This window comes from Centruroides sculpturatus, unplaced genomic scaffold (assembly GCF_000671375.1).
Source record: "Centruroides sculpturatus isolate CEXI.00-Female unplaced genomic scaffold, Cexi_2.0 scaffold603, whole genome shotgun sequence".
Lineage (NCBI taxonomy): Eukaryota > Metazoa > Arthropoda > Arachnida > Scorpiones > Buthidae > Centruroides > Centruroides sculpturatus.
The window spans coordinates 113563-128621 of NW_019384857.1; the positions used below are offsets into that span (position 1 = coordinate 113563).

The 15059-nt window shown below is 25.5% G+C and overlaps 1 protein-coding gene across 5 annotated transcripts in view; it reads left to right on the top strand.

Moving 5' to 3' along the window:
- The window catches only part of LOC111630584, an 84958-nt gene that overhangs the window by 18334 nt on the left and 51565 nt on the right, over positions 1-15059 (top strand). For all 5 annotated transcript variants that reach the window (XM_023374697.1, XM_023374701.1, XM_023374698.1 and 2 more), the window contains exons 2-4: positions 1211-1444; positions 7287-8123; positions 14268-14448. In XM_023374697.1, coding sequence (XP_023230465.1) covers positions 1213-1444; positions 7287-8123; positions 14268-14448 — 1250 coding nt within the window. In that variant the 5' untranslated portion in view covers positions 1211-1212. The remainder of the gene's footprint in view (positions 1-1210; positions 1445-7286; positions 8124-14267; positions 14449-15059) is intronic.

Genomic DNA, 15059 nt, shown 5'->3' on the forward strand with positions numbered 1-15059 from the left:
TTATGTTTGTTAACTGATCACCCACTGTATTCTAAAATTCATTAAAAAGACTGATAAGAGCATTTAGAAATTATAATAATATATATACTGTTTTGAGTTATTTTCAACATTCTTTATATGTATTTTATCCATACAAGATGTTTCATGGTAATTTAACCAGTTGATTTCTTTATGTAATCGTTGGCATAAGATATTTTAAAATATCAGTTATTTTTTGAAAGCTATTGATTTAAATATTTAAATATAGTGGAAAGTAGGAAAGTCAAATAATTTGTGTTACAATTTCTTTTAAATTTCTAGTTAAATTGCTTTTTTCGTGATTACAAAATATTCTATTTTGCCTAATACTGATAAGGAAGTTGCTTCATAAAATCTTTACCATCATATAGTTATAGACAAAAGTAAATTAAGGTGACCTTGTTTGTTAATTACGGAACAGATTTTTGAGTTTTTCCTTAGAAAATACTTTACAAGTAATATGCATTTTCATTTTTCTATTAATTGCTATTTGCATCCATAATGTTGATGTAATATTATATTTTATAATTGTATGTATGTTTTGTTCAATGGTGGCTACGAATGCTTCTCAGGAATAATGCAAGCAAATTACACTAGCTATTAAATGAAAGTATTTGTACTCGTAAGTTTCAAGCAGACGTTTCATAAACTGTGTGTTTAATATCAAAGTGCTGATTTTATTTTGTTAATTTCTTTGCAATATGATGTTTAATGAAACTGTTTATATTTTTTTATTAAATAGATGATAAATAATTTTCTATTGGAATAAATCAGTAATTCAGTAAATTTCAAAATTAAAAACTAAATTGATGATTTTCAAATAGTAATTAATATCTTCAAAAAATTTCCTGTGTTAAATAAATTTCTGTTTTATCCTAGTTAATTTATCTTATGATGCTTTTGACATATGTATGTATATGCATATCATATACACTGATACATATATCTTTTAATTTTTTAAAGTTTATATTTGTTATATATTTAGGAATTTTTAATACATTTATACTATTATAAAGTATTATTAGACTACAGATAAAATAATATACAAATTAGAATTTAATGGCTAATTTTGGTCTAATTTTAATTTTCTGAAGGGACTGTATATGATTTTCAAGTTAAAATTTATTTATTTAATTAAATATCACTTACTATAAACTTGAAAAATTTTTAAAAATTTTAATTTACATTTCAGCAATGTCTGTAGAAACAATACAGAATTTACAAGTCATGAGTGAAATTGAAGGATCTCAAGCATCTGTTGTATCTCTTGTACCTCAAGTCATAGTCAATAATGGAAATGATGTACTAGAAGAAGAGTTACCGATAGCAGAGTTTTTGCCTAATATCTCATCATCAGGCACGACTGATTCATGTACAATGTATACTACTACTATACCTGCTTCCATGGCTAATGCTTTACCTGAAGGTTAGGTATAAATTTCAATATATGAATAATAATTTAATTTCAAAATTATAATTATTATTAATTAAATTATATTTTTAAAATTTAGGAAGTTTTATAAGCATAATATTTTTTTCTCAGAAATATTTAAATTTGTAGATCCTTCTTATTAAAAGTTGTAACTTTTTATATGTTAGATACAAGGTAAGATATGATAATTTAACCAAATGTTTTCTCATACAATACCAAATTAAATGATACTTTTTGAATATATTTTTTATCAGTATTAATTTATGGATTTGACAGCACTGTATGAAAATTATACATCTCAATTCTAGAATGTTATGATAAAAATGAAAAATTAATTTTTATGATTGCATATTTAATTATTAAATATAATAATTTTGTCTTATTATATTCTAACCTTTTAATATGGATAGTCAGCTGCTTCATTTTTTCTTCAATTAGAAAAGTGCTACTTTACATATTTAGTGCAAAAACAGATTATTTCACTAAAAACTGCATTCTGGTGGAATCGTAAGCTTTAAAAAAATCATTTCCTCTGATTCATATATATGTCCCATATATTAAGAAATATTTTTGTTTTTCAGTTAGTTGCTGTTTCTTTCCACATCATTCCCAAGAAGTTTTGTTACAGTCACCAGCAATTGAAAGATGCATAATAATATTAATGTATATTAGCATGACAGCATTATTCATGCAAACAGATGGAGTAACAACAAAATGAATGCATATCAGCCTGCAAGACAACTTTTCAAACAGATGCAAAGTAATCTGTATGGTAAGAATTAAGCAGGGATAATGCATTATACTTTTTGATCTGTAACTCCACTAAAATGCAATTTTTAATAAAATTGACCATTTTTGCCCAAACCAGAGATTGAAAAATTTTTTTTTTTTAAGTAAAATTTCTGGTAACGGGTTTGGTGGGGAATTTTAAAAAAATAAAAACCAATGAACTTTTCCTTCAACAAAGCCTTCCGGCCTTTTTTTTTTAATTAGATGACCATTCACATCCTTCCTGTTGTTTTACTGGTTGCATAAGTGTATTGTGTATACTGTGCAAAAATATACATATATATTCAATATATAGGTATATTTTTTGTGCATATATCAGAATAAATATTTTCTTGAAAAGGACAAAATCTTATTTTCATAATTCAAAATTGACAATAACAAAATTAAATTTACATCATTTTGTATTTTATTGGGCCAAATGTTGCCTGAAGTCCTCATGTTTTCTATCTGTGATGAAAATAAATAACTATAAATTTTTATTGAACAAAACAGTTTTATCAAATATATAAAATTATTAATCATAAATCAAAGATCCTAAGCTTTTTCATTTAGATAAGTATACACATTGTTTTTTAAGGGATACACAGAGATATGATTTATCTTTTCTTAAATACATAAATACATATATAGTATATATAAATAATTTTTGGTTCTCCTTTTTGATCTGCTTCTAACTCTAGTTTAGTTCAACAAAATTTATTCAATATTGATTAGTATTTGGTTATTACTAAGCAATAAACAAAATATAAAGAAAGAAATTAAGATGTTTAATCTTCTGAATGCCTAACTCAGATTTGAACTTTATAATAAATTTTTAATTAGGCAGTATAAAAAATTTTTGCAAATATTTTTATCTGCAACATAAATCTACATTCCAAAATAAAAAACTTTTTGTATCATTTAAATATTAAATATTTTTGAAGGTAAAAAACATCAAAATACAAACCTTTTAAAAAAGTTATTGATCTTTCTGGGAAAAAATCCTTTATAAATATATCAATATAATAAACTCCATTCTTCTTTTTTCCCTATCGCAATAAGATAGTCTTTTTTCAAACCCATTATGGGTTCAACTAGGCACAATGGGTTGACTGGGTAGTGAAGAACAGGCTATGTCTGGAAAATTCTTTGGGTTTGCTAGTCTGTCTTGATTTGATTCATGTCTCCCAAAGCAATAGCCTGATGCCTTGTTTCAGTTGTCTGGTTGGTCTATATAAATATACATGTATATAATAGACTCTTGTTTTTATAACCCACTTGGTTCTTGAAAAATTATTTTTAAGCAACCTAATGTAGATTAAATTAATTTTCCTAAGTTCAGTGTCATAATAATTTAGATTTTATTTCTGGAAATAAACTTTTGAATTATAATGAAATGGACTGTTGTCACATTAGTTCTTAGCCAATGAGTAGAGATCCACAGCATCTTTTAAAAAGATTGTTCAAGAACACTCAGAAATTAATTTGATTTTACAATTCTCTTGCATCAACTGTTTGAGCAAGCAACTTTTCTTGTTCTTAGTGTTAATGTATGCTGCTTAGATAATTTCCGTTCATTTGAATTTATTTTATATTTATTTATGTAATGTCTGCATTTAGTAAATAAAGTATTTTCATCTGTACTCTAACTCATCACTTTTACATGACAATATAATACCAAATTAAAATTACCAACAGAAAATGAGTCATATTGCATTTCTAATCTTTAAACTTCACTGAAATGAAGTTGATGTTTGTCATGGCAAACTTTTTCAGGATGGTGTCAACATAAACCTGCATCAGTTTTAACAATTGCCAATGTGAATGGCTTAGTGCATTCAGGGCACACTAGCAATCCAACCAGAACATTGCTATGATATTTAAATACAGTAGCATCCTGAATAACTGAAACCAGTTCAGCTGAGACTTTATATTATCCAAGATGAATTGTGAAAAAATACTTCATAAACAAAGACATGAGAATTAGTACAGTATATTTCATCTTATGAATCTTGCATGTTGCTCAAAATTATATGCTTGGGAAATGCACGGACTATAGAAATTTTAAAAATGCTCAGGTAGTTCTCATGACAACATGAATTTTGAAAAAGATTTTTAAAATTTTAATTGTAATTCTAGATTCACATTTGCTTTAATAATTACGGTTGTAAATATTGATGAAATTACCTTTTTTAAAACTGTTGCATAACTTAAATTATGCAACAGTTTTAAGAAAGATACTTTTCAAATTTTGTATCAAAGTACTGACACTAGTTATCAACATTTTAAGGTAATTTTGAAATTTTTTTTTTTTTATACTTGTCAATGGATTGAGGTAAGTAATTGTTTCCCAGTGGCCCATACTCAATAAATGTAAACAAAGTCTTATCCATGTTAAGATTTTTCAGTATTATCTGCTTTACGAAAAAAAAAGTAGTTGAAAAGCAAGAACTCTTCAAGATACTTTGAATAACATTTCATTTTTTACAAAATTAAACAGAATAATTTACAAGAACTGCTCAAAAAGTTTTTTGCAAATGTATAATTGCTATTTTGGCAAACCAGATCTTAAAAATGAAGCCAAATTTGAAAAATATTTAGAGTATTTTAGTTTTATTTTTGACCCTAGTATCTATCCCTTAAACATTGGCACAGATTTTTGTTATGCTCTGTATATCTATACATTAATGCTTCAGAGTTCAGTTTATTTAATAATTTATTAAACATAACATGTTACCAGAGTTTTTGATTATTCAAAGTACTTTGATCTACATTACCTTGGATAATTGGGACTCTACTGCATGACTTTTTTTACAGTTGTCATAAAAAAAAAACAAGTGGTTGTATAAACAAGATTTTAAGGTAAGCAGTCATAAAGTTATATCTCTTTCACACTAATTTTTAAGCTGGCTTAATAGTTAAGTATTAAGTCAAATTACTGCTAACAGGATTAACTACTCATTCACATTGAGAAATGTTAAGTGATTTATTTCATATCACTTGCTAGTGATTACACATTATATTACGTTTTAAATAAAATTTTGTTTATTTTTGATAAACCATTTCAAACTAATTTATTTTCCATAAGTTCAGATTAAAATATCAATTTCGAATAATTGTTAGATAGATATTTATTATATCTAACATTTTTATTGTTGTTGTTGTTGGCAAAATGACATTAATTTTGTTATTTTAACTGAAACAATGGAGGTTTTGAAATATTTACTCCTGTTGTTCAAAATACTTAAATTAAATCAGCATATACTTATTAATGTGAGAATATGGGGGTTTGAGTTACTCATAAACCCTTTGATCTGTCAGGATGTTAGGACCTGCTCACTGGGTCACTGGTTGGCTTGTGAATAGGAGGGTCTTACGATGCGAGTGGGAAAGTTCCAATCGTAGGCAGTTTTGGATGTCTGTGTAAATCCAATGAACATATATCCAAATTAAAAACAATAATATAAATTTAATGGATACATAAGAAGTACAAAAGGAAATAAATTAAACATACTAACTACACTAAATAAACATACTAACTACACCTCTAAACACAGAGAGAGTTTACAATAATATATATATAATAATACCTCTGTCAGACTAGTATATTTAGTCTGGTTGATGTGTAGATCTTCTGATATGGAGATGGCTGAAGAATGGGAGACAGATGATGGACAGCCGGAACGGGACTATGCTCTTCCTATGGCTTCCACACTTCTATATGGCAGTGTTGTTCTATATGGTCATCTCTATGTGGCAGTCCTGGATTCTTGTCGGCTGCCCTGAGAATACGATTTCTCTCTCTTTTATTCCAAATTCCTCTCTAATTGGGTTTTAGCATTCGTAACATCTGACTGGATATTTCTGATGTAAATGGACAGATGTTCATCAGAGATGTGTGATAACATCTCTCCCAAAGGAAGTTTTACTTACCCACAAATTTAACAGAAATGTATTAAATTTTTTGCTAAAATATTAATTTAATTTACTGTACAGTATCGAAGAATGAATAATTCTTGATGCCAAAGTTACATAATTCCAGGGAACAAAAAAACTTTTTTTTTTAACTAGTGGCAGACCTTAGGGAAAGCTTGAAGTAACTTAAGCTTTTTTGGAAAAGTGATATAAATTAACTAGTTGTTGATGATAAAACCAGTTTAATATTAAGTTATTCATATTATGTATCTTAAGTTGACAGTCAGTTAAGCTGGCTTAAAAATTACAGTATGAACAGGGTATTAGAGTGTATTGTATAATTATATCCAAAATGATTTTGCTTTCAGGAAGCTTTAAAAAAGTTGTAAACATAAAATTATATGTGGAAATAATTGGTTAAATTATTTTTCATTATCTTGTTTATCTGTAATTACTCCCATTGTTAAATATGTACTTTTGGAATTAGTAAAATTTTCAGTTTTTAAGCTAATTCTTAAACAAATAACTTTGAAATCTAATTATTTAACATTTTATTATTTGTGTTTTATTTATGTAAATAAATATGACTTTATTATGTAGATTTATACATGATAAAGGAACTTTTTTAATAATCTATATATTTTTTATTTTTTTGCTGCAATTTGAAAAAATTATTAGACCTATGTGGAAAGATTAGGGGCAGGAGGCCCCAATTAATTATATACAAACTTTTGCTTTGGGCTTGAAGTCAATGTTATTTCAATTAAAAAATATTCTCCTGAATAGAGTTAGATAAATGAATGGCATGACTTCATTGTCAACAGGAAAAGTATGATATACAGGGGCAAGACACTACTAAACTGAAGTGCATTGTAATGGAAAATTGCAATCCAGCGTTATAACAATGTCACAATAAATAATTGCTCTGTTTTAAAAAGTTATAAAAGTATAAGTTCATTGTACTGTACATAGATTTTCTAATTTCCTTAATCATAAAATTTTAAAATTCTAAAAAATTGTATTATCAGATTTTTTCATAAAGGCACTAAAAATTAATGCATTTTATTTGATTAGCATTATAATTATTTCATATTAATTATTATAGTTAGGCATGTTCTTGTAATATCTTATGTTGATTATTTTTATGTTTCAGGTACTGTATTGCAAATTACGCCAAATTCTACAATACTTACTATGTCTTCTGTACAAAAAACATTACAAGAATCTTCTACTGATAGTCATATTATTCTAAATGGAGAAACTCATTCCGTTGACAATAGCAATAATATAGTATCATTAATATCTGTAAAACAAGATGAAACTATTCAGTCTTTGCCATTAATTTCAACGGAACATTCAGAAAATATAGTGTCTGTGCCATCACTAATAGCAACTGAAAATTTAATGCCTATAACCTCAACAGTAGATAATACAAACATATCTATATCAGTTTCATCTATTTCAGAAAAAACAATGACACCTGTGTCTACTGAATCAGTTTTGACTGATTCTGTAGAAAACATATCACCAACATCAATAACTTTACATGAAGTTAATGATATAATTCCAGTTACTTCTATAAGCATGGTTCACGATGATGCCATAAGTTCTGTTTCATCAGTGTTAAATCCTACAGATTTGCAACTAATTCAAAATCCAGATGTACAAGTTAATACAACTACAAATTGTTTGACTGAAGTAAATAATATGGTAACTAACTCTCCATCCATAGTAACAGATCATTCTGATGATGTACATGAAAGAACAACAAATTCTCTTCCTGTTTCCACCTCCAACATTTCATCTGGGCCAGAAACAATTGGAGAAATCGATTTTTCTACATTTCTAGAACAAGATGACAGTCATTCAAGCTCTGTATTAAATGATGAAGTCGAACAAGAAAATAATCATTTACAATCTGATGCAAATAATATTATATCAAATATGAGGAAAGATCAAGAAGTAAATAATAATAATGAGACAAATAAAGGTTTGTATAATAAATTTAGATATATATAATTATTAAATACTAATGTTGAATTTTAAACATTTAATGTGTGCATATTAAATCAATTTGTGACTTTTTTTAACTTTTCCAAATTTATAAATTTTTAAAATAATTGAACATAGATAATACTTCAGTAACTTTTAATAGTTTCCTCCACTTTTTACAAAAATTTTTAAATTTAATATTATTATGTCAAATACATTAATCTCTTGATTAATAAAATTAATGAATTCCATGAAAAAGCATGCTAATTGAGTAATATAAATAATACACGTTAATCTGATTAATCATAGGCTTTTAAAATGCTTACTAACTTTTTAAAAAACTTTCTTTTTATTTTAGTAATGACTTTTCATGAAAACATATGCAATATTCAAAAAGTGTATTGAAAAGATTAAAACAGTAATTCTAAACTAGTTGATTTGGCAAATTTGGTATATTTTTTCCAATTTTTAGAGACTGGTCCATATTTTTTCCTTGGGACTGTATTATTGTATTTGAGTGTTAGGATGCTTGCATAACAGTATCTTTGTAATAAGGTGCATGTGTACATATAGAGAACATAAATATCAATGTTAACAGTATTATTTCATGCCATATTTTATTTCCTGGAAACTTTCTGCAGACCAGCAGCCAATGTTTTATGGACTGGTACTTGTTTATGGATCATCACTTTGAGCATTAGATTAGAGCATATTGTATGTAAACAAACTTGAAAAGTTAGATATCTTTACCAATTACTTTTTAAAATATATTTAGAAAATTTAGTTTTGATTGTATTGTTTTCTTTTTGGTATATATCCATTTGTAGCAGATTATTGCTTTCTATACATTTGGCAAATTTGCATGATTTGTTTCATATTAGTGTCAGAATTAAGCAATGTTGTTTAGAGGGCAATCCTTACACTAATTTATATAATAATTTAAAATTTGATTTAAAAAATTGACACTTTATGTAATAAAAAAAAAGTAGAGTCCTAAGCCCAATTTTGATTTAATCTAATAAATTATAAATGTTAATTAATTTATTTATAACAATATTGATGATGATTTTCATTATAAAATGTTAAATCATCAAAAATTTCACAAAATAAGTTTAAAATTCAATTCAATCAATTTTTTCTATAGCTGAGTTATATCCATACAGCTAATTAGAGAAATTTGGCTGTAAATGTACCAGATGACAACTCTATTTGTTAAGTATGCATTGATATTTTAGCTATTTGTCTAATATCAGCTAGTAGCTTGAATATATGAATTTGTTTGTAAAAATAACACCACATTAATGGAATTTTTATTTGTTTGTTTGAAACTTTTAATTGATTTATGCACTACATTAATTTGAGAAATGCATTAGTTGAGAATGTTTTAATTGAGTGATTATTAAATAATTAAGTAGTAGATACAAATGAGTAACTCAATTTAAATCATTTTAATTATATATTTCTATGAAACTAAAGTAGATGAAGAAAAAAAATAAGACAAATAATAATTATTAATTTATTTTATAACATATGTTGATTTGATTGTATAGTAATATATATTTAATAGTTATAGTTTGATTTTCTTTGGATTTATTTTACCTATTGGTTTATATTGTACATCAAATATCAAGGCTTCTTTATATTTATAATAAATCCTTATTGATCATAATATTTAAAATTACTAAAAAAAATTAATTTTGAATTGTCAGATGTCTTTAAAAAATCTGTTGATCTGTTTAAAATGAATTCATATTATTTCAAACAATAAAAATTATACATTCTGTACATACTGTGTGTTAAATACAATATGAGTAATTATAGTAATTGAAATATGCAGTATACCCAATTCTGTTTTAGTTTGTAGATGTATTCCTGAAAAAATTCATGTAAAAATACTGCATATACTGTATTTACTCACATATAAGACAAGGTTTTTATTCATTTATCACAGTTTCAAATTCCTAGTTGTCCTATACGTGCAAGTGAAAGATTCTTTGCGTTTTTGCAAATAATTTTTGTGAACTGTGTATTTGCATTTTTTACCGGATGCTTACCCTATTGTATTTAAAAACATAAGTATTTTATCTGGCTCATTTGAATCGTTCTTGTATATTGTCAAGAGTAAAGATGAATAGCAATAGGAAAAGCAAAGCTTTTGAATAAAATTTCAGATTGAAATTCCAAAATCACATGGGAGCCTGAATATTATAAGTTTTAATCCATTCCCATATGAAAACAGATGATTATTTGGAAATCAGAATTTGGAGAAACTCATAAGTGTAATCGACAGAGAGTGGGTTTAACTGTTAAGAATTGGCTAAAAAAGGTTACCCGTTGTCCAGCTTTTCATGAACAAATTATGTTGTCAATTTTACAAGATTTTTCCTTAAAGTTTAAAATGCCAGTAATTTTTGTGGGACATTGTGTGCATTTACATTCGTTTGATATTTCACTTGTGATTAAACAAAATAAAATTAGAATTGTATTAATAAATCTAATTTTCTCTATTTTGATCTTTAAAGTCACACCTCGTCCTATATGCGAGTAAATACTGTATAAAGATAACGTCCATATGGAAAAGTGGAAGATTGATTCCAATCTTAAAAATCACTAAAAATAATATAATAAATCAATTAATATACTGAGATATATTTAAACCAAAATATTTCAGTTATAATTCATAATCATAAGAGGGCTAAGTGTAACTTACGTATCAGGAAAATTTAATAACTTTATATTAGTTACATAAACTTTATTTTAACTTTAGTTTTTTATATAACTTTTTCAATTAAATATCAAAATACCTCTAGTTTTTAATACTGAGTGGCATAGAAAACTATTCCATAGTGAAAGAAATCAAAAGAAATGAATCATATAAATTCTCAAACTTCAAATTAAAATTTTTTTCACTTTCAGTCACAGGATAAGGTCTGAATAAAATATTGATTGTCTTTACACACATTCAAATAAGTCATATGTAAATTTTAAAATTTAACTTTTTTCTGTGTGTATGAGTAGCAGTCTTAAATGCAAATTCTAAGTATTTTTTAAAAAGAAAATATGAATATTTTTTTTTATTGAAATTTTTATTTTTTCAAACGGAGACTTTTAAAAAGATAAATTTATTGAAACTTGTTAGATCAAAACAAATCATGTAAAAACTGAATTGAAGTATTTCCATACCATGTTAAATCAAAATTGTGTAAAAACAGAATTGGATGTATCTGAATTTCAAGTAAATTTTTTCATTTGTATGAAAGTAATGGTTTGCTTTTGAAATAGTTTAGTGCTTCTATGCCAGACAGTAACTATCTAAATATATTTAAAAGTTTTCAAGCATTTTGTTAGAATTATAAGAAATTATGGTGATGAGATTGAACAATTGATTTATGAAATATTTTTTAAAATTATATTTGGCTAATATTTTTCATCATCAATAATAAGAATTTATTACTATAATTTCTATTTTAATAGGTTTTATAATTATACAGATTTAAATATTATTGGTTATAATCTAGAATTATATGAAGAACATCTCACTCTCTTTCTCATTTAGACAGTTTAAAATTATTTATAAATAATTGATAAATATTAAGTTGCCATTTTAAGATCAGAATTTAAAAATAAAATTATAAACAAATTTATTTTCATTAGAATAAGTTTACATTTAATTTTTATGAAAATAATTGAAAATATATTAAGAAAATATTTTATTTACATTTATATCTACAGAATTAGATATTTATTTAGTAGAATATTACCTGCAAATACTAAAGAAAATCAATAGAACAGGAATTAAAAACTCTCTGCTGTTTGATTATTAATGTTCTTGAAACATAATTGACATATTTTGAACAAAGTTCTCATATATAATTTTAAATTTAAAAATCAAGCATTTCATTGAGTCTTGATGAAGAGCAATTTAAAAATATTTATTAAATATTATTATACCAAGTTTATTTCTACATGTAAAGAATTTCAAAATTGAAATCATCAAAATTTTGTAAAAATAATAAAATGATAATATATAACAAAAAAATCATAAAGTTTGAACTATTTTTATAGCTTATGAAGAAATTATCAATGAATAAAATTTTGAGTAAACAAAAAAAGCTTTTCATTTAATTTTACTTTTAAAAAATTTCTTTCACTTATATTATCTGGACATTAAACAAAGTTTATTTAGCCTCTTATAGTTTAATATATTATATTATATACAGCATGGTCTTGTTTTTTGCAGTAGTTGCATGTCAGCAAATATGGCATGAAATGAAATACAGGTAGCCTCGGTTTATGCCGGTTCAATTTACGCCAATTCACAATAATGCTGCTGCGCAATTCACCGTTTCGAGGTTTAATTCTCCGATTTTCCCTATGCTAGACTGATTTACATTTCAGTGTTGACGTATTTACCGAGCCGCGACATTGTACATTCATTAAAACAAAGATCTTTATTAAATATATTTATTTTTTCTGTTTAATATTATTGGGTATGTATACATTTGCATTAAATTAATATTAAAATACTAAATGTTTAGGTACTCACGAGTCAAGATATTAAACTTAATAGTCCAATAAATGGTGCCCAAATCCATAGCACCAATGAATGTATCCCGTATCAGTTCATTCAGGAAAACACCTTAATATGCAATAGCACTTCCGGCAATCACAAATTATCGTTAGTAAGACAAATCTATTTCTTGTTGGGCAGACGATATCTCTCCTTAGCCATCTTGAATTTTCCTGCTCAAACTGACCTTGTATATGCGCTACAGCGACCGGTGGTCGTCCAGTGTCTTCGCTCATCTGTAGCTCTACGTCGGGTTAACGTGTCCTTTCAACTAAGGAAAGAAAGTTTGACGGATGAAGTTTGTGAGTTAGACAATGTTGGGAGCGAAGTGCAAATGTAAAAAGGAGCATCCTATTCGACCATATTCCAAATTCTTAATGAAAGAAATAAAAAATGTAAACAATTAAAGATGGATACTTTTTCCAAAAAATGTAAGAAATTCAAAACTAAAATTTTTAAATAAAAACATTTTACTTTATTTTATGATAAAATACATTTTAAAAATTAAACATTTATACAAAATACATATATATGTATTTTGTATTATATTGTATATATTTTGTATTATATTGTATGTATGTATTTTGTATTATATTATATTATATAAACAAAATTATTAGCTTATTTTTCACTTATGTAGAACCTAACTTTATACCTCAGTGTAAATATGGGTTCGTTTTACGCCGATTCGATTTGCGCCAGCTTTTGTAGGAATGGAACTGTGGCATAAACCGAGGGCTACCTGTACTGAATAAATTTGTGCTACATCCCAAGTAGTTCCAGATATAAATATATTATAGTTCCAGATAATTGATTAGAAATTTATCCAACCATTTGCAGAACAAAAAAACTTTAAAATGTGTTTAAAATGTTTTTATGTTTTAATTATAATGAATAACATTAATCTGATGATTATGCATGTACAGGATATAATTTTATTACATTGTATCAAGTGTACTACTTGAAAAGAATATATATAAACCATGATATTTACTACAATGAGTAACAATTAGTTTTGAATTCTGAAGAAGAATGGTTTTATTGGAAGAATGGTTGAATATGATTCAGATTTAGTGGCACTAGATGTGGGTTACTTAACCCACTCCTAGTGCCACTCTGCTGTCTCATCATTTGAGAAAACAAGAATCTATGTATATCAATTTTACCTGAAATAAAAGTATTATATACTGATCCATATACAACTATACTTCAACTTAAAATGGTCTTCATTCCAAACAGCCTAGTTATAAATCTCACAGTATTTGCAAAATAAAGCACAATGCCAGATAGTGAAAGAGAGGTCATGTGATTGCTATAAAAGTATTATTGTACTATGAGACTTAACTTTTATTAAATATAACAGAAATTCTAAGTAATTAAAAGCTAATTAAGGTGAATTTATGTTGTAATATCATAATGGTGTGTTAAAGTACTAATATATTTAGATTTTATACAGCTTTAATTTTCCTTAAAAAATATGTTGTAGAATAAAAAAAACATTAAATATAAATAAAATAAAAATTATCTTAATCACTCATTAAATATAGTTACTTTCATATTTTTTTAATTTAGATAATGATACAGGAAATGTAGTTGTGATTGATGTGTCAAAACCTATTCAGTTATCACAGAATTCATTAATTGTTGTTAATGGACAGAAGTGTGTTCTTCAGCATGATCCACAGACAGGTCAGGTCGTTGCTTATCCTATTAAAGAACCAGATAAACCAAAGAAGAAAAGAGGAAGGCCAAGGTAAATCAGTTTTTTAAAACATAAAAATAATCAGCATAGTAAAATAATCACATTTAAAAAAATGAAAATTTATTAATTGAAATTATAAACATTAATATTCAATTTGTGGCTTAATAAACACTAGTATTGTGTCTTTAGAATAAAACACAATACTAGTGTTTATTACGCCACAAATATAAAACAGGACACGGTTTCAAAAAGAAAATCAATTAATATTCAAATATATATAGGAAGTATTTATTTTTTTCATAATATAGAATGCTTTGACATAAATAATAATTATATTTTGAAATGTAATCTTCATGTATTTTAATTGTTTTGAAATTTCCTTCTTGTGAAAATTTTTCTAAATAAATGAGAACTTATTGGATAAATTATGATAAAAACAAAAAAGCATATTTTTATATATTAAAAAATAATTTTTGATTAAGAAGTTATTTCTTGAAATTTAAAGTAAACATTATTTTATTTTTTTCATTATTTAGGTAATTTTTGTGTGAATAAATATTTTTATTTTTTTTCAATTAATGCTTGTTTCAAGAACAATGTTTATTCTACATTTACAATTATATATAAATTGAGATATTATAATATGCAACATATTACAAAAT